Source organism: Mycteria americana, chromosome 7, assembly GCF_035582795.1.
Source record: "Mycteria americana isolate JAX WOST 10 ecotype Jacksonville Zoo and Gardens chromosome 7, USCA_MyAme_1.0, whole genome shotgun sequence".
Lineage (NCBI taxonomy): Eukaryota > Metazoa > Chordata > Aves > Ciconiiformes > Ciconiidae > Mycteria > Mycteria americana.
In genome coordinates, this window is record NC_134371.1 from 9,541,099 (window position 1) to 9,566,168 (window position 25,070).

General features: G+C 37.6%; 1 protein-coding gene across 3 annotated transcripts in view; it reads right to left on the reverse strand.

The window, feature by feature from the left end:
• PEX5L (peroxisomal biogenesis factor 5 like) overlaps positions 1–24,735 on the reverse strand; it is a 42,167-nt gene extending 17,432 nt beyond the window's left edge. Inside the window, exons 1-7 of one of the 3 annotated variants that reach the window (XM_075509060.1) lie at positions 24,673–24,735; positions 22,790–22,894; positions 21,281–21,319; positions 7,734–7,845; positions 5,661–5,870; positions 4,391–4,517; positions 3,125–3,221 (exon numbers count right to left, since the gene is read on the reverse strand). In XM_075509060.1, the coding sequence (XP_075365175.1) occupies positions 3,125–3,221; positions 4,391–4,517; positions 5,661–5,870; positions 7,734–7,845; positions 21,281–21,319; positions 22,790–22,858 (654 nt within the window). In that variant the 5' untranslated portion in view covers positions 22,859–22,894; positions 24,673–24,735. The remainder of the gene's footprint in view (positions 1–3,124; positions 3,222–4,390; positions 4,518–5,660; positions 5,871–7,733; positions 7,846–21,280; positions 21,320–22,789; positions 22,895–24,672) is intronic. The other 2 variants (XM_075509061.1, XM_075509062.1) reach the window with 2 other exon arrangements.
• Positions 24,736–25,070: the final 335 nt, after the last annotated feature.

A 25,070-nucleotide genomic window follows, 5' to 3' on the forward strand; every position in this document is an offset into this window, starting at 1 on the left:
CCCAGCTGGTGATGGGGTGGGACTCTGCAGGTGCCTCCCTGAAGGGGAGCCCAAGGAGGGGTATGGGTCAGGGTGGAATGGGTATGTCTGAGGCACGGACACTCTGCATACACTGTGGTTCGATATGCTCACGACTCTACAATGGAGGTGCTGTAGCTGATCACCGGCTGCTGTCTTCAGGGACAAAATCTTCCACTCCAATGCACTTGCACACACTTTCCTGCGCTTGTAGACTGTTTATGTGCTGTTGGACCTTAACTGTTGGTGAGAGGCTTAAATTATAGTCTTAACTTTTGAGCAGGTCTTCAAATAATGAGCTAAATCTGGCGCTTGTAACTCTTCATTTCATTAGAGTAACTGGCACATTCAAGGAGAGCTAGGGCCTTTAGTCTTACTGTAGCTATTTGGGAGAAGTGGGGAATAAATTTTGCATTCTAAATGTTGTTGCCCCAAACTGCAGATTTCTAAGGTTTACAGGATTTGCGCTATATCTTTGTCCAAGAGTGCTGACATGTTAGAATTATGTACAGTTTTTTAGCATGTCAGGGTTTTTGTATATGCATTCTGAGTGAGCCATAAAATATCTAAAATGCCCAGGGAGGCCCAAGTTTGAAACTCCATTTAGAGTTAAAACATGAGCAGAGTTTTTGCTTATACAATTGAACATATTATCTCCCTCTGCAGTTTGTAATTATAAGAGAAAAAAAACCCCTTCAAAAACCCCCAAACACTGTAGGATATCTCATTACTAATAAAAGTGTAACGAGGAACTTTCCAGCATGGCAGATAAAAGAAAAAACAAAGATACTTTGGGCCAATGCAGTTTAAGAGTTTATAATAAGTAACATATGATGTGAATAGAATATTGAGAAGCAAGATGGCCACATCCAATGACAGCCACCATGCTATTGCCCCTTCCAGCCTTCAAACACATTTCTTCCTTATTAATTGAAAGCTTGCCTTTGTGATTCTGTATTGGCATAAGTGCTAGTAAACACAGGATTTTGTTAAGAAGATTGCATAATTTTAATGAAAATATGACCTAGTTACTTAGTATTTCACTTTGAGGAACTAAATCTAACATGTCAAAGATGAGTGATGAAGGTGATTGAGAAATTGCTGATGGAAAACTGCAGCAAGTTTGACAAGATGAAATCTTTAGGGTATGGCAGAATCTGTTGCATATGCAAAGGTTACCCTTAAATGAGACAGACAAGATCTACAGAGGACAAAGTATGGAAAATATATGCTTTGATAAAAGCTCGAACGTGATTTCTTTTACAAGCAGATTAAGAACTCAATCAAGACAGATGAGCCTGTTTGTTGGGAACTGTCAACTTTGACAGTCCAAGTATAAGCAGGATGAAGCTGGCAGTGAATGAAAATACTAAATTTCCAAGTAAACTACCTAGAATAAGACACAATTTCACTTCCGGTCATTTCTCTCCACTATTAATTACCAGTTCAACAACATTTCATGACCTGAATGGATCACAACTTTGAAAAAAAGCAGTTTATGATAAAACAAAACAAAAAATGAAATATACCAAAACAACAGATAAGAATTTTATACTCTGCTTCTCTTTCAAGTTGGCTGATTCAACTTCATATTTTTTTATTTTGAAATACCAGTCACTTTACAAAATAGTACGGGGCCTCAACTGACTGAACTTATACTGAATTAAAAATGTGGATTTTTGCTTCTGCAGTTATTCTACTGGAAGATAAACAGGAAATAGACCATATAAAGTAGAAACATTATATACTAAATTTGTAACTGCTTTTACAGAAAACCACAGCACTTAAACTCTGTGACTGTCTACTTGATTTACACACATCTCGGTTGAGCACAAACTTCCTGACATTTAGATCTATTAGGCTGAGGAACAGCTTCCTAAAAAGGGGTTAGAGTTACTTAAAGATAAGCTGGACAAAGCATGTGAAAACACACTGTCCATCTCAAGTGGATGATATTATGCAATAGATCTTTTCCATTACTAAGATGTATAAATCTATTGCACAGAAAGGAAAGATATCATGCATTACAACTAGTGTTAGGCTTTCCAAAGGGAAAAAAAATCCTGTTTGTAATGTAGAGATGGCAGGGAAGTAAAGGAGACTTTCTTCCTAACCAAAACACAGGAATGGATCCTGATAACTGGATTCTGTTTCTCTTTTCTGCAAAAACTGGTGCATAATCTCAGGAAAGACATTTGGAATTTTGATGTCTCATTTTTCCATTTTCAAATGAGGCTATTATTTTCCATTAATTTCCAGATTTTCCATCTGACAGAAAGGTTTTGAAGTCCAGGCCTAAAATAGCTGTGGAAGTGGAGAAAATTATTTTCAACTAAAAGTTAATCCACCAAACAACTCTCTCTCCCCCCTGCCAGTGGCATTGGCTGAACTTGAAATCTTTCAGTTAAAAAATAAGAAGCAGGAAAGAAGGTATATAAGCAACCTGATCTATGTGAATGCATATATAAATGTTTGTACATACATATGCATACAGACGTATCTAAAACCATAAAACTCTAAGTAATCATTTCCACAAGGTCTTGTCCAATATACAATATGACAGTGGAATTGGGCAAATCTACAAACATTTAGCCCAGAGCCCTCCCTATTAGAGTTCCTTTTCCAGCAGGAAAAAGTCCTTTGGCCACACTGCTCTCCCACCTGTGAAGATAAACTTCTAATGAAAGTTGGTCTAGTGATTCCTTCCTGTATTCCTTAGGCATTTCCCAATTCTGGGGATTCCTGGTTGACCAAGAGACCTTGAGAATAGATATATTACAGGGAGGGAGAACCATTAGAAGTCTGAATTTCAGAACTGGAGGAAGGGAAAAATGATGATGCTGTAAATTATAGTTTGAAGTCTTTCTCTCTGTACAGGAAGGTCACAGTTCACTGCAGTATTAAACTCTGAATGTTTGAGAGGCTGACATAGGTATTTTCATATCATATTAATTTGGAAGCTGTGTGAAGATTCAGCTATATGAATCTTTTAACTGATGATCTTGAAAATGTCCCTTAAATAGTTCTTCCAGAATGTGAATGGTTAGCCAGTGGGACAATTCCTACTTGCCTTTTTATTGTTACTAAATCTACCAAATCCTCTTACCTGTGTTGCAGGTGCAAGTTCTAATTCTGATGTTGAATCAGAGTCCAAGGCACTCTTGACATTAGTCAGCTCAGACTGTGATCTGTTTTCTGTGGACCTAGAAATAATGCATTTACATACTCATCACTGCACACTAAGACATGTCGCCTTATGTCTTTCAGGTTCATAAGCACATACGGATTAATTAGATTATTTCTTTTAACTGAATTGTTTAACTTGCAGTTATCAAACGTACCTGGACCCTTCTCAGTGTTCTCAGCGTACGCTTTTCAGTCACATGCAAACCATTGTTAATACAACAGAACAGAGTCAGTCCTGATTCACCAGTAGAGCCCTGGGCATATATTGGCATGAAACTAGTATAATGGAATGGAGACTTTGCCTCTACCACTATGCTTCTATTTCATAGCTAGGCAAAACAAGGTTAGGCAGTGACACAAGACTGTACCTGCAGTCAGTGTCTAAGAATCAACCACCACATTACAAGACCTCACCTTGGCATATGTGCATTTTTGTGCCACAATATCCTAATATTCTTTCTTCCTAGAAAATGAAACCCTGGAGACCAAAATCAAGTTAACTGAGCAAAACTTGTGTAAAGCTCTAAGTTAATGAAACACCCAGATAAAGGGCAGGTTAAGATACAGGACAAGCGTCATTTGGTCAGAAAACTGCTTCTAGTGTATGCCAATGCTAATTATGGTCATGCGTAATGTAGTGAATGAGTGTTGATTACATATCAGAAAGGCAGCAGAATTAATCTACATGAACTGTTCCTAAAGGCGAAGTCCAATTCTTCTCTCATGTACATCACCTGCAATTTTAGTTGAATTGCATGAAAGAGGTAGTACTTGGCTTGGATATTTTATCTTGCCTCTTCCAGTTATAGACAGAAATTCTGCCCTCTTGGTAGCAAAACCAAAATACACTGGATATCCAGTGACTGTCAAATCACTGCCAAGTGTCCTTCTTTCTCATTGTACTCACATGTTTGTAGTTGGTTTTCGATCACTGCATGCCTCTCTAGAATTCTCACCACCATTTATTAAGTAATTGCACCTGCTACTTTTCACAACATTAAAAATTGCTGGCAAAATGTCATTTTATAGTGTCCTTGCTTATGATACATTGTCCAAAATGTCTGCTTGAACACATTTAATGTAATCGTAACAGATTTAATAATCTGACTTGTCACCAAGCAAGCATTTCTGTGAATTCAGAAAGCTGGACTGGGAATACTTTTGTAAGGAAAGCAATAAGTTGTACCATAAAAGCTCTTTTGATGGAGCTCTAGATGATGATGATGTTCGCTCTGTAGAAGGGTGGACCTTGCTACTCCTGTCCCCATGAAAACTGACATCATCCCATTTCTCTAGCTGTGTCTGAATATCAACTGAAAAACAAGAAAAGAAAATATGAATCTTTTAAAGAAACTACTGCAGAAAAATTTATCTCCTCTGTTAAATGTAAGTTATAGAGAAAATGGTGCCACCAAAGACTATATTTAAGTTAAGGTCCAATATACAGAAATGTTGTGCATCTTTTTAGCTGATATTCTGTGAAAATATTTGGGAATTCACAATATTTTTCTAAATCTATTAGCATTCATGGCCAGAATGTCAGTGGAACTCCTGACTTAAAATTAGTGATTTGTATGTAATTTAGATCTGTTATAAAATTATAATAACTATTTGATAGTTTTGGATATTTTTAATTTCCTAATTGTAGTCAAATTGTAAAAATAAAACTGCTTTTACTGACTACTATTTAAAAATTACTATGTAATTTTTACTAGGCAACTGATATTATTCAGTCATATGTTGGACTTGCTTTGCAAAAATGAGATGTTCAGCTCCTGTTTGAAAATAAAGTTCTCTAAAAGAATTTCTGTGCTGATGAATGGAAAATTTGCTACCTTGGTATAAATTACATTTACCTTGCAAATTTCTCAGTTGTGGTGCAAGTAATTTAGTTTGGATGGAACTAAATTAAATTCACCTTTTCCAAAGGTCATCTATAGATCACGCTTGGCAGGATATTGAGTTGTGTTTGGGATTTTTGTTCAATCTGTATAAATATAACTCTTTTGTCAAGAATTGATTTTTTTCTCTTGTATGCATAGATAAAGCAGTATTTACAAATATAAGGTGTATTTCTGACATCTGCAGTTCTGAAAAGGACATCCAGTATGGGCTGCCTCTGATATATGTCCTTTACCAATTTCTCATGATACCTCTATAGATTTTTCTACGGTTTTACTCTCCCTGACTAAATTCTTTTTTGAAAGAATCCTTTCAAAACTTTATTTGCACATTTAGTGACAACTTAATAGGTATAATGGCAAAGGCAAAGGCAAAATGTGTTTACAGTGTTTCTAGTGCTTCAAGTAGTCTATAATGTGGAACAAAGGTTACACTCCCTGCTAAAATGCGGTGCAACAAAAATCCTGGTGTTGCTCGTTATTTTGTGATCGTAGCAAGGAGAAACTTGTGCTAAGCAAGGCTATGTAGCACTGATATAATAGCTACACTCTTACCTAAATCTAGTGAAGACTTGTCTGAAACTCTGACAGTCTGGACTTTCTGCTCAGTATCCACACTGATAAGGTCAGATTTGTCTGTCTTCTTTCTGTGGGTTGAAGCTTTTAAGCCTTCACTTCTTGATGGATTCTCTGATTTCTTTGCTTTGTTTTGGGTTTGTACGACAGGTTCACTAAGATCCAAGAGATCCAGACCTGTTGATAGTACTTAGAGAAAAAATGTTAGAATTCAGTGTTGTTTTAATTCAAATAGCTTACATTGTAAAATTTGTTTTAATTGGAAAAAAATTACTAATGTATTTGCATTTGACTAGAGTAGATGTATATTTCCTGGCTAAAGATGATGACCAGCGTATTCAGATATGACTAGGGATTTCAGGTGCTTAACTGGATGCAGTTTAAAAAGCTTGATTTGCATAAAAGGCTTTTCCTCTGAAAATCTTAAAGACATCTTAGGTCTTAAGGCTGTGGCCTTGCTCCACAGAATTTCTTATGTTTCTTATGTGTTTCTTAAATTGAGCTTTTAGATAAGATTTGGTTTAACCTTATGATTTATCAAGTACTGGTAACAGCTGCTTAGGGCACTACTGTTGTGCCACATGCCATTATGGAAAAAGCTGAAGAGTAGACAGCTTCTTGGGTGGACTTCTTGGGTCATAAAGGAAAAATGGTATATTTAGTAATGGTTTCTACTGTTGTTGCTGTTTGTCTTTTGGGGGATAAATATTGAATGTGATTATAAATTCCACTGCTATTTCTATTAAGGACTATATCAATATAAAAGGCCTGTTCAGTCTGAGTTCTTCATTTAAAAGTTGCTTAAAGAGTAACATTTAAAATTCTTTAGCACATAAAAGATAGAAAAATTCCCTCTTTATCATTGTTTTATAGGGCAGGTGTTTTTGACAGATCAATTTGTATTATCTCTTGCAGTGCTTTATCTGTGTTCTTGGTAAATCACTGAATTTCATCCATCTCCATAGGATTTTTTATTTTGTTATTAAATAAATCTAATTAACCCCCCAAATCTGATAGATATTCAAGGCAGATATAGGATCTACAGATACTTACTTTTTTACAACAAACACCACTCTTAAACAACCTGAAATATTTCTATTCATCCCTCTAATATCTTTAGCTATATATAAAAGGAAAAAATATTATTTACAACTGTTATTTAATTCAGTGTTCCAGTTTTTGTTATTAGAACTTGCATATCGCTTTAGACACATATTAATTAGATGTGAAGATAATCACCTAGCTGTCAATTAGTCATTTTAATAATTTGTGTGTATATAGATTTTAATTAAATGGCTTCTAACAAGGCAAGTCATTTTATGAGATAGCAATAGAACATAGTAGTGCTATGCTGATTTTGTTGTATCTCAGTTGATCTGCTCAACCACTTTGATTACTTTTGCACAAATACTGAATAGGAGGAAGCCAATTTCTAAAAACACTTCCAAAGATACTTTAAATATAATTCAATATAATTCAAAACGCTTTCCAGATTCACTCTTACTTTTTATTATCTGCTCTACTATCTCACCGCAACACAAAGGAACTAAGAAATGTGTTAGATCCTTTCACTAATAAAGTGTCTGAACTTAGCCTGGATAAACTGTTTTGGTATCTCTTCCCTTTTCTCTGACATACCATCCAAGTTTTTATTAAAGAAAATCTTTCTAGAGTAAGGAGTTTGGTTAACTTTCAAGAGTTTGGTTAAAACCAGACTAAATGTGGCTTACCCACAGGTTAAAATTTTGCAAAAACAAAGATTGAGAATTGGTCAAACTGATAGGTACTTCCTGTTGAACTTAAATAAGGTCCCTTTAATTCAGCCTCAGAGATCTGCTAGAATACATGTGATTTGGATCACATCAGATTTGCCCTCAAATGCAATGAACAAAGTTTTTTCTACTAACAGATCAGGCAATTATAATTTAATACCAGCTTGTAATTTTGTGCAAATAGTAACAGATCAAGAAATCACTTGACAAAAATGTACATAATTAAGATAAAACTAAAATTATTTCTCTCTAGTGAGGGATAGTAAAGAATTTTGTTTACCTGCAGTATTTGATGTTACAGGCCTTGCAACAGCTTCTGGTTTAGTTTCACAGAGAAAGTCATCAATGGAGGGGCTCAGAAGGGGTCTGCTTTCTTGTTGCTCATTCACCAGCTAGCAACAAAAAAACCCAGGGTCACAGAGTGTTGTTGGGATGCAGAATTTAAAGAAATAAAACATATTCTCACAATAACATGCGCTTTATTTTTGATTGTGAGAGTAAGAGATTGCAATTAGAAGATGTACAAATAGGGGCTTAAAATAAAAAACTTTAGTCACTCTTTTGGGGCAAAATTATATTCCAGTTTTGCAAATTGCACAAAAATAAAGCAGCAAGGTGATTTTTCCATAGCAATTATTGCATACTATTGCTTATAGGGCTAACGTATAGAAGGCCTGATGTATCTCCCTTCAAATCAATGGGTGAAGTTGGCCTTCTCTATCACCAGGAGACTAAGCAGGGCTCTTTTAGGATTTGGAAGTGGTTGTTTTTCTCACCAGTAACATGCCTCCCCACAGAACTTGCACAATACCATTTCATCTAGCGGATGTGCATTAGCCCATTAAACAATAAACTGCTGAGACAGAAAACACTTCTCTGCAATACAAAGACATATGAATGACAGTGGATGGAGCCTGGTGAATGTATGAACTTCCTGCATGAGTTTTGACTGTGTGAAGACTCGTAATACAGTTTTTATTTATGAGCAGTTTTCCCTTTTTATGGTAATTGCACGAATGCATTGGTTTTCTGCTACCTAAAAGAAATCTCGATATTACAGGCTATTTCATGTATTAGGGATTAAAAAGACAAACCAGTAAAACAGTCTCATAAATAAAAGTCTCCTCTCTGCAATCTATCTCTGATTGGAGGATCAAGACCTAAGTTGAGCTGGATGGGTGTCTGATGGTGTGGCCTGCATTTACTTTATCTTTAACAATGTGAAAACATGTTTTCCCTCTGTCTGTTACTTTCATCTGGAGCTATTTCAGCTTTACTTTTATCCTCTCTGCTCTCCTTCTCTCTGTTCTGTTCTCACTCTTTTTCCGTGGTTGAATTTTCAATATTTTCTCTCGTTACATTTGAACTTTTAAATTTAGGATGCTAACATGGACTAAAACTGGCAAAAAAGGTATTTACTCATCCTCATTTGATATTTGTTAATTACTGGCATTTAGCTACTCCAGTAGCAGGATTGCCTCTAAAGTTATTACAGCAAAACAGCTTAGATTCACTGTTGTTCGGTACTTGATTTTTGTATTACAAAGTTGCAAGAAAATACCAGAGCTATTGAAATAAAAAGTCCATTATTTTGATGGGTCAAACATTTAAGCTGGTACCTAATGCTGACTGACTGTATAATACGTGCACTTATTCATTTGCCCAGGACCTTACAGTTTTGCACTGAAATACCAATTTACATGAACATTGTAAGATGGAACACTCGTAAGAAGATAACATGGAAGACAGATGAGTGATTGCCTGCCCAACTGTGTGTAGCAGAACGTGCAAATGCAGGCACTTAATTTAGAAATCTGGCAATTATATTGTCCCAAACTCTAATTCTGCATATGCTAAACCCAGACAGCAGATGCACCTCACAGGTGACTTAATCATGTGGTTTTTTAATTCTCTGAATTGATTGCCCAGGTTGCTGTCTCATTCAATGCACAGGAGTTACTTGCTTAATTTGGTAAATCTCAACACTTGATTGGAAATTGCATTTATACCAGCTGCACACCTTTGATTTCCATTAAAAGTGGCTCTACAGTACCCACATTATCTCCAGGTGTATACTTTTACCTAATACTGATATTTAAGACTTAAGAGGACCTTATTTTTCTGTTTATGATTAGGTGACAGTCCTTACTCATTTGTATTGGTGAAAAAATGAAAGTGGATGCCTAGTTAATTCTTGTTCAAATTACATTTATTATTTGAAAAGCTTCTTTATGATGAAATCCAGACATCAGCAAAAATTGCTTGAATACATTTTTCTTTTTGCATTTACACATCCCATTCTAGGAACTAGCATCAGTATCAGCTGCTGCACTTTTGCAACAAGTTGCATATTTGGGTGATCACAGCATCCAGCATAAAGATTGCCAAAGCCTCTGGATCAGCCGGATTGTCAGTGATGTATTCTGTGATATACTAACAGCATAGAGAAAAGTCCTACAGCATTTGGAGGGGGACAGAAGGGAAGAAAGAAGAGGTTCTATAGGAATCACTGTAAATGTAAAAACTTCATAGGAAATATTGTGTTTCTGTATCTATAAGAGTGTATCAATAGGGCACATTATCACATAAGACTTGGATGCTTACCAAGTTTACCATTACATTCCATGGAAATTTTCTTTAATAGGGAAGAATGGCAGAAGGAGGGAATGAAGAAGAATTATCAGAACCAAGACAGCCAAGGTCACTCACTGGAGACAGTGAAGAATAGAAAATCTGAAGACCAACAGGGAAGGCAATTTATTGCCCAAACCTGTTGCAGGGTAAGAGGATAAACTCTGGAAAGAGCAGCAGTAATGCTGAGAATCAGAATCATGGAGGGGAAGGAGACTAGATTCAACAAAGATCTGAATTTCTCCAGGGTTCAAGTGAAGTATGAAGTAGCAGATGTCTGGCAAATATTTTTTCTTTTCAAAGCTGGTTATCACATCCCTAGAAATTCCTTTATTATGTTGTTTGTATAAGGAAGGCCTGCTCAGCAACAGGCCTTCGTTAGTTTGATACCAGCAGTGTATTGTTCAAAGTCCCTTGATGAAATTCTACCATCAAACCAAAAGAAGATTGGTGGTAATACCCACTTCATCAATTTTCCCAGCAAACACCAAGATTTAATTTTTACTAAGTTGTGTCTTCTTTCTGCTGCATTTGCAGCATTTTTGTTTAATTAGAAAACAAATAGGTTCATCTTCTCCGAGTCCCTTACTTTGTGAACATATACACTAAATTCATCAGCGATGGGCCACCCAAATGATCAGAGGAATAAAGAACACATTTTACAGGGAGACTAAAAAAGTTTGATTTGCTTAGGCTAACAAAATTAAGATTGAGTAGGAATATAATTATTCTTCATGTATACATAAAGGGAGAGTGGTTAGATGACATTGGAGGAGGAAATTTATTTCAGCTATAGAGAAAGGCTGGCATGACAACAAAGAGATCTAAACCAGCCATGAACAGATCTGGTCTAGGAATTAAAATAGTCTTTCTAACTATCACAGTAGTGAAGTGTATGGACAGTATTTTTTTAGGGTAGGGGGACAAAAAGCCTCACTATTTAAAATGGCTTTTGACAAGCTTTCTACATGACTGTTTATGATGTGATTGCTTTTGAGAAGTGGACTGTGTCCCAGAGGATCCCTCCCAGTCCTGTGTCCTATGCTCCCATGACTAAGGACTGGAAACTGTAGGAGTGTCTTATTAAAAGGATTGTTCCTGTGAAAAATAATCTGTTCTCAACTGAAATATCTGGGTCAAAACAGATAGTAAATACATGATCAAGTCTACTAATTCTCAATAAATACGAACTACCTATGTATAGCAATAGAACATATTAGAAGAATATGTTTTTGTTGTGAAGCAGGCATGTCATGGTGAATCAAACCTTAACAGGTTAGAGTGCCATGAGCTGATATTTTTGCTGTAGGTAAGCGGGCAGTGGGGTAAGCTTCTGCCATTACTGTGTATGCAATGCCACTTGGTAAGCTCCCGGTCTCACACTTTGAATTTCATTTTGCTGCCTCATATATCGTACCAAATTTATCCCTAGTTTAACTCTGCTGAAATTATTAGAGTTATATCAGGCATGAATTTGGAGTAGTGCTATAAAGCATTCATGAGATGAAAACTATTATCTATATTAAAGTAATAATTTATGGCTCTCAAGCACCTTTCAGGGTGAATATCACAGAATGCTTTAAAACATTCATGAATCAAGCCCGGCACCACTGCAGAGCTGAGAAGTATTATCTCTATGTTGCAGACGAGAGAAGCAAAGCGAAATTAAGAAAGCCGCCCAACATCACCCAGCACCGAGGGAGCGGCGCTGGGAGCAGGAGCCGGGCGGCTGGCGCTGCACGGCCGCACAGTATTTATGCGTGCAATATCTGTACGCGTGCCAAGCTGTATAGACTCAGCCTGTGCAACTGTTGATTTCTGACTACGAATTTAGCCAGTGCGTGCCATAAATTCTCCTAATGTCTCCAATAACTTAATTTTTCTTTATAAATCTATTTTAGTTAAAGAAAAAAACCCCCACACTCCTTTAACTGAAGGATATCTAAAATCCGTGGAGGGTGATACTCCCTATTACTAATACATCTGAAGAGACTCATCCATAGTATTAGATACTCCTAAATTCAAATGAATTTTCTGTGACTGACTTCTGCTGTTAGACAGCACCATAGAAAAAGGTGCTTTTTTTCACCTCAGTGCTGCTATTGCACTTTTTTGTTCCAAAAAGCATATCTGTGGGGTTTTTTGGTGCTTTGGGAGAGATACTGGGAGAGTCAAAAGCATCATCTGATGGCTGATATCAGCAGCACAGCTTAAATATACTGAAAGCAGGGATTATTTAGCAGAGATCCGAGACAAGGCACAGAGGCTGGGTCAGGCAATGGCAGCTGCTGTGCTGGAGACTATGTCTGCCATATTTCCCCTCAGTGCCCTGGGCTGCAGGACTGCCCAGCCTACACTGAGAGAAATCACCTGGTCTCCATTTTCTATGCCCTGTCACCTGCCCCATCCCCAGCTGTCTGCATTTATTCAGCTGATGTAGCTTATTACTTGCAGCTGCCTTTGCTGATGAATTTGCCTTTCCCTACCGCTCTGGTTTGGCTAGTTGTTTGTCTGTCGTATCCAGAGCTGCTGTGAGATGAGGAGGTGGCAGCTCATGATGGCGGTTCCCTCTGTGGGTGATCCTCAGGCCTGAAGGGTAAGGGGGAACCCAATGAATGGTGCTGGTTTGGGGTCAAAAATATCAAACCCTAGGTGGGTCTGGGCATGGGTGTGTTGGGGTGGGAGGGGACATACTGCTGTGGAAGAGTCACAGCACTGGCCCCCTAAAAGAGAACAGTGGCCGTGAGAGGGATTTCTTCCCTCTAGCTAATATCCAGACTGGTCTCAGCTTCCCTCAGTCACCCATCCAGCACCTTTTCCTCTGCCCTGCGGTCACCCTTAAATCTTCCCAGGCCTTATTTTCTCCCCTTGCTGCCACAGCAGTGCCCTGCCTGGTACAACACCTTCCTGAAGCCTTGGCCCCAGGGCCTCTCCTCAGGCCTTGGCGCTGCCACAGGGAGCCTGCATGGGGCACAGCAAGTGCTCAGTTGCTACCATGGTGGCAGCTCTGCTGTCCTGTAAGAACTTCTTTTCTGCTCATCTTCAGGGCCTTTGGCTTATGGTTTTAATGCAGGTGCCTCTTGCGATGCTGGTGTCAGTGGTGGTGTGTTTTACTGTGCCAGAGACAATGTGAGATTGTGTATGTGCGCAGCAACTGCTATGGCTTTGGTTTTGCTTTGCTTCTAGTCTACATCTTACGTTGTAGTAAGAGAGTTATGAAATACCTAGGGAGTAACCTGATTTAAAATTAAAAAAAGGAAAAAAGAAAAAAAGGGGTGGGCAGTTGACAGGGCTCTGTTGTGAAAAGTTTCCATGGAGCAGCTTAGTTTGGCCTTAAGGCAGAGGGAGCTGGAGCACACCTGGTGCTCAGGGGAACAGCTGAGAGGACCAACTTCTTGCCTAGTGTCACATTTACAGTTGATAATGTTCAGTTGCACAACCTGCCCTGCTCATAGCTAAAAGTGTGTTTGCTTTCCTCTTCCTAGAGTGCTGGGCTTACGCTGTGGGAGTGCTGGACCGCGCTGAGGTATGTAAGGTATGGTCCTGATATCCCATTTTATTATTTATATTTTTAAATGTATTTTATTATTTATATACTGCATTCCTGATCTTGATCTGTTTGCAGTGCACAATGCATGCTGTTTTCTTTCTTTTTTAATGTTAGCAGGGCATAACATAATACTAGTCTTTAAGATAAATTACATGGAATCTACAATTGGGGGTTCCAGTCAGGCATAGGCAGCTAATTAGCACCTATGTTTTGAGCACATAGTGAACTAGTTCTCTTAAATTAAGTGCCTAAATTCCCTCTATGTTCAATAGGGAGAGATAAATGCCTAGAAAAGTAACTCCAGAGGGAGATCCTGCCTGCCTAATTTAGGCTGTCCCTCAGGAGGCTCTCAAAGGCACCTAGCTTTCCCACTGGCTATATATGGAACTTATTTTAGAAGGACTGGTTCAAGAGGAACCTAAAATTTAGATGTAATTAGCTTACCCAAGTTAGTTGGATTGGATTCTACCCATTTTGTCACCTGAGGCTGATTAAATTACTCAAGGCACTAATTTAGGAAGCCCCAAACTACTAATCCCCTGTACAGTTCAGCAGAAAAGCTGCTCCTGGGCACTTACACCTTATGCTGTACTGCCCACTAAGTGTGCTGGTGAGAGTGTGTTGGGCTGCTGACTGCATCAGTGACCTAGAAAACTCAGGCTGTGGTAATGAACATGCGTTAATGAGCATGGGAGAAAGCAGTAACCTTTTAACTCAGATTTTCTACTGGAGAAATTGTATTTTTGAAATTTACTCTGAGAAACTTGTCTGTTGCTTGGGTGAGACTGGACAAATAGGTGAACAGATTAGATTAATTTGTAAGTGCTATACTGTTTTTTTAACTTAACCAGAGGTATCTACTAAAGCATGAACATCATCGCTAATTAATTTGTATGATACACAGCAATGGTTTCTTGATAGATAGGTTCTCTGCACCTGTCTGGCACATTGTGGTCTTTGGTGCCATTCACTAGGGTAAGAGGGAACAAGGGAATTCATTTCCACTAACTAGTTAGTCTAAAACCTGATAAATGGGAACCACAACTAGAAACTGAGGTTATTGTTCTCTAGAGCATAACTGGAAGTACTGGCCTGACAGCTGTGTCTGTGGATCATTATCATGGCAGGATAAGAACTGGAAGACCTCCTTTTCTGCTCACTGAGGGAGATTTGGAAAGGGAACTCCTGACAAAATCACTAGTCTCATGCTAAAAGTTCAAATTGGATTAATTATGTTTGTCTTCATCCACTTTTCTAGCATGTTTATAAATATTTCACAATCCAAATTACCACCTCACTTTATTTACTATTGTATAGTAAGTGTGATCACTACTTGTGTTTTTGCATCATCTTTGTGCCAGGGTCATGCTAATCTTTTTCTCTGTTGCTCCAGTGTGAATTTATGTCCCAAAAAACCTGACATGCCAGCCGAATATTTGGTTTTCACAGGAACAGAGAATCAATTCACAGGGCATGCAGTATAACTGACTTCCACCTAGCGTGAATTGCGGGAAGCTCTAAGACTGAGACAAACTCATTTCACCCTCCTGCAAAGAGCAGTTTGGTGTTGCTGCCTCTCTGAAGATGAGTCTTGCTCAGCAGGTGATAACCAGTACTCTGTTGCCAAGTAGCAGGAAGTGTGTGGAGTGGCCTGTGAATCAGAGGTGACAATATTTTACCTGAAATCACACAAGCCAAGTGAACCCCTGGGGCTTAATGCAAAAAACTGACAGGGCTTGTGTGAAGTCAGAGAAGCTGTGGAAGGATTACTATAGACACTGTATTGGATATTTAAATTCCCATGCCAGCTGTGTTGTTTAAAACCTATGCTTGGTGTCTAAATTGGTAAATGATAACATGCTTCTGTTGTGTCTTCATAAACAACAGTTGAATTGCTTGGTGATAACTCTTGCTGTGATCGCTGTGTCACAGTAGCATCTTATCTGTCTTCATGAGAGATGACCTATACAAGTTATGGTGTATTGCAGCAAGGTAGAACTAAATATCTCACAGTTCACCATCTTCTTCCCTCCATTCCTCTTGATCTGGCTAAAGGAAACTAAACATGGGAACTGTAGTTGTATCTGGCTCTTGCATTTTGGCCTTGCTCCAGCAAACCACTTAAGCATGTCCTGCAAAACTCAAGGTTAAGCATGTGCTTAACTGTCTTGCTGGATCAGAGCCATGGGGGAGGGTAAGAAAAGTTATTCTTGTTGTCATATTTCCACTGTGACTGACAATTTGGTCTTTACAGTAAATCACACAAAAATGTGATTTACCGTAATCTGTCTGCATTAATATCTGCATGCTCTGTGCACTTTTTAAGTAAAGGAAGCTGTTTACTAAAACAGAGTGCCTTCCTTTCCTGAATGTTAGATTATTTTATTTATTTATTTTCCCTCACTTGGCTATGCGTTGTCTTTGTGGTGTTACCCTGCAATTTGTGTTTTAGCCTTTCCCCTTCCCCATATCACTATCTGAACTGGAGAACTACTCTACAATGATGATCAAAGACAAAATTAACTGATCATCATAGATGCTTAGAGATTCCTAAAGTAATATAGTCACTAAGAAGTTACAGAATGTTCCTTTAAAGAAATTATTTCTGTAATGTTACTTTATGGAAGTACCTAGTCTGTACTCCTGAAACGGCCTGCTAGTTAACTGAGGGATTAACAAATCTGACATGTTAAATACAGTTTGGGAAAGTCCTGTAGAACAGGAAGGCTACAGGAAGGCTTTGGAACTACAGAATCCAAAGTTATCTCTTGAGAAAGCCTTGCAGAAACTTATTCTGTGGGAGACCTGGAGAGGCACAAGTGTCATGATTGGGAACAAACGGTAACTCGTGATGCTAGATTCTGGTTTCTGTATCATTCATTGAAATTACGTTTGTGTGGCAACTCCTGCTGAAGAGGAAGTCAGACTTAGATAACCACTGTTCTCAAATGCTTTTAAATAAGGTGCAGAGGACAAACTAGGGGAGTCGTGTTTCACTCACATTGCAGGTAATACATTTGTACTCTTGCAGCATCTCTGGGGGCAACTATGACGATTGCTTACAAAATATTAGAAAATTATTTAATGTTTTTCATTAGCTGAGAGTAAAGAAGGCTGCCAGCATATGAACTGAGCTGCATGTACAAATTCTTTATGAACCACCAGTGATCCATAGATAAGTTCAAGCATTTCGGCAGTAGTAGATTGTATACAGCCTCATGCACTATTCTGAGTATGGTACATAATCAAATGTCAATTTAGATGAAAGATGCACAACTGCTGCTTTTTTAAGACCAAATCTTCATGCTATAGCAGCATGAAGACTGTAAAGATGAAGATGAGAGAATTAACAGTATCAAATAGATCATGGCTTATCACAGAATTTAACTTTTGTAAAGTTTATACCATTCCTCCTGATCTTCAACTGTGTTGAAAATGCTCTTTGTTCATTTCCCATGCAACAAAATTCATCTTTTACTGTACCCTTGCTGTATCTTTGCATATAGGCTGTAATTGCTTTGAAATCACACAGATTTTTCTTGTCCTTTCTGTGGATTTTTCTTTTAAGACAGAGTTCTGTCGCAGATCTAGAATAAGGCTGTGGTTTTGGATGCATTACTGTGGGCAGTCATAGGAAGCAAGTCATAATTTCTTGTTAAGTTATGCAGCCTTTCTCCGAAGGGATCTGTCATGGTGTGTGTGTTTGCTTTCAAATGTTTTTTTTTTTTGCAGATTGAAAAGCTTGAAACTCAAAAGCTGTTTGTGAAATTTTTTGGACTTGCAATTCAGTAGAACAGTTTCACTGTACAAACAGTGAGTTCATTGAATATAGAACAACTGTAGTACATGGCTTGCAAGTCTTTAACAGGATAGTATATTTTTACTTAGAGTATTCATGAATGAAGAACCAACAAATTTCTGAAAATTAATTCCTAGTCAGAAATAATTCATATTAAAAAAACAGAGTTAAACTGGCATAATATATTATTTACAAAAAATGTTTGTCCAAGTCTTTCTGTGCTTATGGAATGGTAAAGCATTTTAAAATGTATGAAACACTATAGTTAATTTTTTATTTTAGGGAAAAATTACACCATCAATTCCCATGGTAATTTCAAATTACAACTGTTATTTCATGGAGAAATGTATTTAATTTATGTGACAGGGAAATCTGTATAACTTTAGGCAAGCAGCCAATTTATGACTTATATTGTCAAGGCAACTTTATTACACTCATGAGAATATTTCTGCTGAAATTATGCATACTGCCCTAAAAGCAATAATAGTGTTGAGCAGTATTTAACTTAGAGGTAAAGAATCGACCAATATTTGTACTGCTAGGCATGCATTTATGAATTTTGTATTTTCTTTTACTCTTCTTGTATTTACCCTGTTTTAATAATAGATGAAAAAGTTGTCAGTAGGACTTAAGCGTCCCCTGCTAAACTACTCAAAAATGTTATAATAAATCAAATGAGACAGATTTGGGATGTATGGAAAAATACTGCTAATGAATTCATGAATCCTTTAAAAAGAATATAAAAATATGATCTCAGGTCTAGTCTTCCTAAGATCAGTCAGGAAATTGCCACTGTTCTCAGAGAGCAGATTGGAATGTACAGTGAATTATTGTAGTCCAAACTTAATTATTGTCATTATATAAAAAGGCAAAAATCATGCCAGGTTTTTTACATTAATGTATATCAATTATTTAAAATTGAGTTAATTTTGGTTTAGATTAGTATAAAAGAGAACAAGCTAATTACATTCACTATAACTTCCTGCCATTCTCTTATAAAGTTATTTAGTAAACATTTATGGAGTGGGCTGTAAGTCTAATGCTAAGAAGCTTAGAATGAACATGATTTGATTCAAATGGGACTGTTAACTTTTATATGGAAAACTGATTATGCAATCAAATTCATGTAGTGAGTCCTTGATACACACATCAGAAAATGTACTATCATTGGGAGCTGAATATTAGCTATCTTTACTCTGGTTCCTTTATAAAGTTGAAAGGAACCATTCAAAGGATCTTCTATCAGAGTTTAAAAAACAACAACCCAAAACAAGACTCCAAAACCCCAGAACAAAACAAAAAGCCCAACTAACCAAGAGAAAAAACACCCAAATCAGTGGAATTTAGGTAGTGGAAGTGTATGAGTATTTTACTTATAAGCCCTTGAGAAAATATAAATGTGCTTGGATCAACAAATGGCATGCAAATGAAGTTCACTTTAAAAAATAAAAAATAAAAAAAATGTTCCTACTCTGAATGCTAACTACTAATACCCCATAAAGAGACTATAAAAAAAGTCTCAAGCATCTGGTGGAGTTAAATGGGGTGTAGTCATGAAACATCTTTCTTTTTGACAACTTGTGTGTGGCAGCCTGCACTTTTCATGGGATAGGATGAATATCAGTATGTTTCTTATAATGTAATTTCAACTTTTTAAATTTCTTCTTTCCAGTTCAAATTCTAAAACTAGGTGTTCAGTAGGTTAACTTTTTAAATTGTAAGTAGTCAATAACAAAATTGTACTCTGAGCAAGATCTGTGTAGTTCATGCAAATTCTAAGTAGGCAGCTCCCATGTTTTTCAGTTATAAACAGAAGTGGGGATAGCTTTCAGTATATACTTTGCATTCCTTATTGGTGAATTTTTCATGGACTCCCATTTTTGTTCCATATAATACCAGAGTATATTGCCACAGGATCATCTTGGACATGAATCACTTCCTGCAGATGTTATTTCTTTCTGTTACCTTGAGAGGGATCCTACCATCGGTAGCTTTCCAATTTATGTACTCTAATGAAGAATCTAAATTAGGTGTGATGAATCTGGGACAAATAATTCTTGTGACACTGTGAGATGTGTTTGTTTAAAATCAGGCTGGCAAGGCATTTAAGCATGCTTTTTTTTCTTTACTGCTCAATAAAGAAGTTAATCGTATTTTAAAGTATAAATGTGGATCGAAGTACTTTATTGAATCAGATCCTTTGAAGTTCACTGACCTGTAGTAAATTGGGAATTTCATAGCTGACTGTACAATTAAACTTTAACTCCAGGGGATATTTAGGTTTAAATTTCTCATTAGAAAGTAATTCTGAAGTGAGCTTTTTTCTCCTGTAAAATGCAAAGAAGCTGTGAAGAGGTTAAACAAAAATTTTATTTTGGAATTCAAATCAAACTTTTATGTATGATTTTTCTCATTTATTTCTCTGCTTCTGTTAGCAGTATGTTTGCTCATAGCTTAACTTGTAGTTAATCTTTGAACCTTCAGCAAACTTTCTTTCACTTTTTCTAGGTTCTATTCATATACAAAAATAACTGTTTTCATTTGTTCCAGTCTCCTCTGAATTATCTTTAAAAAGATAAAGGGAGACAGCAATGTAGTACAGAGTTATGTTCTACAAAATCCCATTAGTAGTGAAAGCTTACTATGATGCATGAAGTATTACATTTGGCAACTACTGAATGCTTTCTCACACTAATAAAGTGACTTTCATTGAGAGTAATTGAGATAGAATCACAAAAAATAGTTACTGAAAGGCCTATTCAATTACCAACAATACCCCTCTGCTTACTGTAGCATACTCATTACTGGTGGAATGATGGTCAAGATTCCCAGTTGCCAAATATTGCCATAGCCCCACTGGAGTCTGCAGTACTTTTTGTGGTTCATGTTATTTGAAGATTTGCCTCTAGATCTGATGATATGAAATAATACCTGATGATATAAAATAATCTGTGAATTGGAAACTTCATTAAAATTTAATTCACAGTATTTACGTCAACAAGTAAATGTCATATTTTACAAGCAGGGCTTTGCTAGGAGCATAACAATACAATGTGAATATTTGTCTGGCTTTTTCTCTGTTGGATATGTTTTCAACATTTTCCAGGGGAAGAGAGCAAAGAGGCATCTTGTAAAATATAAGTTCAGGGGCCTCCGTACATTATCACTAACTACTTTTCTCAAAATGAGGATTTAGAGTCTCTTCTTTGTGTATCAGATCTAACTTATGCTTCCTGTGGAATCTGCTTCCACAGTCAGACATGATTAATCCTCCATTCATCAAAGATTTTGGAAATGGGAGATTTCACTGCCCCACACTCACACACTTTTAGAAAAGCCAATACTCCTCTATCTGGGCTTGATCCTTGCATTTTACTTGCAGGTTTCTTGCTTAGTTAGTTGTAGGGATGGAGCAACATAGACACCTAATGTAAATAATTACTTCCTGAGATATGCACGTGCCTGTACTGGGTTTGGTGGTGGTAACTTTGGAAAGACCAGGCCTTATTCTCGTGACCCAATTTGATCTGCCTTGGGAAACTTGTTTGCAGCCAATTTGGAACTTGCCTGTTTCACCCTGTGAGCAGCAACCACATCCATCTGTTTCATCATGTAAAGAGCAGAGACAAACACTTTGATGGTGATGGCTAAATGTGTATCGCAATATAGCAGTGCGTTATTCTGAATGAATGGTCTGAACGAGAGGTTTATGTGGACACGCTAAAGAGGAAGCATCTCAAAACAACACTACAGCCAGACGATTAGGATACAAATGATGTATGCAATATGGTCGTACAACTGCACATCACACGTACATGATGCAGAGATGGCTATGGAAAATACTCACTTTTTCACTTGATTCTGCTTCCTTTTGGCTTCTGCACCCCTTTGGTGCATAGCAGGGAAGTAGGTATTTGTGTTTAGTGGAAGAAATTACACTGACTAACAGACACAAGCATTTTACTCGTAAATTTATCGTAGACTGACAGACAACCACTACAAATGGTGCATTAAACATTCAATGAACCCAGGCTGAACCCCTGGCCCTGTTGAAGCCAATGGAAGTTTTGCACTTGTATTTTTTGGGGGTGGGTAAAGGGGGCAGCATTTTGCGCTGGTTTCTAATTGTTTGTTAATCACTTAGTATAAAATTAGAAATGATGCCTTAAAGAGAGCAGTCCTTTTCCTTTGTGCAATTACTTCATAGACATTAGAGTTCACAACAAGCAAAATATGGTGTTCAACAGGGGCTGAGGAGGAGGTTGCCAGACCTGGTTTCCAAAGTAGTAGATGATATTTCTATAGTGTGTATTAGTGCAGCGCATCTGTGATGCACTCCAAGAGAAGTATGTGCTGGCCTTGTGTGCATCCTAAATACTTTCAAAAAGTACAGTAGCTGTTACCCTAAAGTGTGAAAGGAATAAAACAGGACTGTGGGTTTTGTTGAAGGCTCTCACAAAAGAATGACTATGTGGTGAGATTACTTCCATTAAACCTCCTGTTGGGTAGGAATAACTTGTGTGCACTAAATATTAACAGTAAAGTAAATGCACTTGCTTGGGGAACAAATTCGTGTATGTGAGCAACAGGAGGGAATAAAATCCATTCTTGCAGTGAGATGGAAGTGTTGTGTGTTACGGTAGTGTTCAGTCACTGTCTTCCATAAACTAATGAAACCACCTAAGGCTCGATGGGCGCTCCAAGGTGTAAGCTTTAGTGGGATGACGTTGCGTCCTTCCTTCGACTGAAGCTGTAGGAATGAAAGCAATGGGGTGTGCAAAATAACATATTCTGACTTGGACCAGGAGTAGAATCCCAGTGAGAGCTTAGGGATGGGACCTGAGATATTGAAAACAATACTACTGTAAAGTGGTTGTTTCTTATTTTATATATGCATTGAATATGAGTATTTTATATATGCATTGCAAATGAATATTTATGGCATGAATACTGATGGCATGAATTATAATTGCCGTTTTACATCAGTTTTAGATAACTTTCTGGTAACTGACATGTACTGTCCTTTCTACGGATCCCTTTATTTGGGGAAGAGATGCATTTTTGTTTAAATTTTCATGTCAAAACACGTAAAACCCCACGCGATTACGTTATTTACCCCACGCTATTTTTTCCCCCACGTCAGTGAGGAAACATGATTACACTGGTGTGGGATCCTCTAGGAGATGGTTCAACCAGCCCCACTGAAGCTGGAATGGCACCGAGGGGAAGCTAAGGAGCGGGTGATGTTCCCCTCGGGCTGCGTGTGCCGCGGTTCGTGTGGGGCTTTGGCATCTCCCGTGCGGCCGGTGACTCGCGCTGTGTCCGCGGCCTCCTCAGAGCCCCGCGCTCCGCCCACCTGTGATGTCATAGTAAGGAGGGGCTTTTCTTCTGCAGACTCCTCCCTCGGAATCTCCTTCATCACCATGGCAACAGCCTTATCTGCCGCCCTAGAGCCTTTCCCCTACAACAGCGAAATCAACAATGGCGCGAGTCAGCAGCGAGCCTGGCAACCACCGCTTCCCACACACCCCAGAACCATCCAGTCGTCAAACTGACGGCGTTTACGGCTGGAAGCAAAGCTTGGCTGAAAGCAGAATACACAAACACTGTTTAAAAATAGTAATAGTAAATTATCTGTGAACCCGTTCCTTATCAACGCGGTTGGGGTCTAGCCATAGTCTCCTTGGAGACTCATCAGAGTTGCCCCATTGAAGTCAATGGGAATACGGCACTGCCTTGCTGGGGCAAGACTGGCTGGAAATATTCCAGTGTGAATGGAAGGATTTGGACCTTTTGTAGGATAGGATCTCCATAGGAGTAAGGTCTGCAGGATCAGCCCCTTGATTTAATTTTAGTTATGCAAAAGTTTATATCTGAAATACCCGAGTTTTGCTTAAAAATCACATCAAGCTGATTTTGCAAATAAAGCACAGATCCTTGTAGTTTGCTGAGGCAAGCTCTCCCCAAAATTTGAAAGTATAACCTGTAGGGCTGGGCTTGCAGTGTTTATAGCTCTAATAACATTTTAAAAAGCAATTTACATCATATAAACAGTCTGGTTTTTGCTAACAGAATATACGGAGCCAAATTCTGCCATCATAGGCATTGCTACAGTTCTCCCAAAAAAGGGCATTGAACTTAGGTTGTTGAACTTACTCTAAGGATTTTTTTAAACTTCACTTTTCTTACAATTCATTTAATATATTGTAAATATTCAAGACAAAGTGTTTTAACAATATTTAATTTTAATATTTTAGCCAAACAAAATATGCACTAACATTTTGTGCCATGCTGTCTTTGAAGCCATACTCTTTATTTAAAAAGGGTATTTATCTTCTTGATTTCACATGGATTTCTGTATTTTGATCTCTTATACTCTTGCAAGTGACAGAGAAAGTCTGAGCATACATATAAAGCATAGCAGCAGAACTGTATTATGCTAGTGACCCTGGGCATGTCCTTACTGTTCTACTTATAAAGCTCCCATTGATTTCCGTGGAAGTTTTAGCTGTGCAAAGACTGCAGGATCTGGCTCCATAAAAGCAGCATTTTACACTAGACTTAAATATATTTATATACTTAAAAGTCTATTAACAGAAAGGGTTCTTTACTACCACATCATATACTAGGATTATTTTCACTAGCACTGTGTTCTGTGTCCAGTAAAAAACCCAACGCTCTTGCTTATACTGAACTACAGGTTGTTGCAGAAACATTTCATCGATTGCAGCTAAAAACATTACATTCTGTTGCGGTTTTTGGTCAGATTTTATTAATTGTCAGGTCAATGTTAGGTTAGCTTGCTTGTGCAACATATCACAGTTACCCTACAGAGAGTTCTTTGCATGCTGCAAGAAATTCTCAGAGCAGAAGTGTCATAAATGATAAGCATGCTGGATTTGTGATGCCTTTGATATTCAAAGAACTGCAAAGTCATTGTAAAATTAAATATATTTAATTCAATGAGAATTACTTCTAATTTAGTAAGCATATCAAAGGTTCTTGGCCAATTACATATTTACTCTGTTCATGATTCATATGACATATTCCAGGTCTATGAAGCTTGTTTCTAGTATGATGCGTGGAGCTATCATTAGCTAGCACTAATAACATGCTATTTGATCTTTATAAAATGTAGTCCTTTTGTGCTGAGTGCTAGAACAAAATAGTTTATCAGCTAGAAAGGATGCATTGGAAAGCATGCAGTGCTTTTTATTTCTTGCAGAGTAAAAAACCCACCAAAGCAAAGGTCAGGTCACTTTTTTGAAGACAGAGCCACTTTTTCTTCAAGGTTTCACCTACTGCCTGAAAAGAGTCATGATACTCATATTAGTGCCTGCTGTTAACCTTTCATAAACATAACTCTGCAAAACCCTGGGAGTGGTTGATATCCCATATAAAATCTGTCTCATCAATTTAAAGTGGCTATAGTACAATGTAGAACCTGATTAATACCTCTGGCCTATTTTTTATGGGCAGAGTTTGTATATTTGCTAGTCAAAGCAAGTGGTTAGATACTACTTTTTTTGTTAGGTCTTTCTTTTAGCTTTCCTAAGAGACTACGTGTAAGTCAGGTTGATTTATTTCTGGCTACTCGGCCTATGGTATGAAAAACATTATTCTGAAACTAGAAGTTA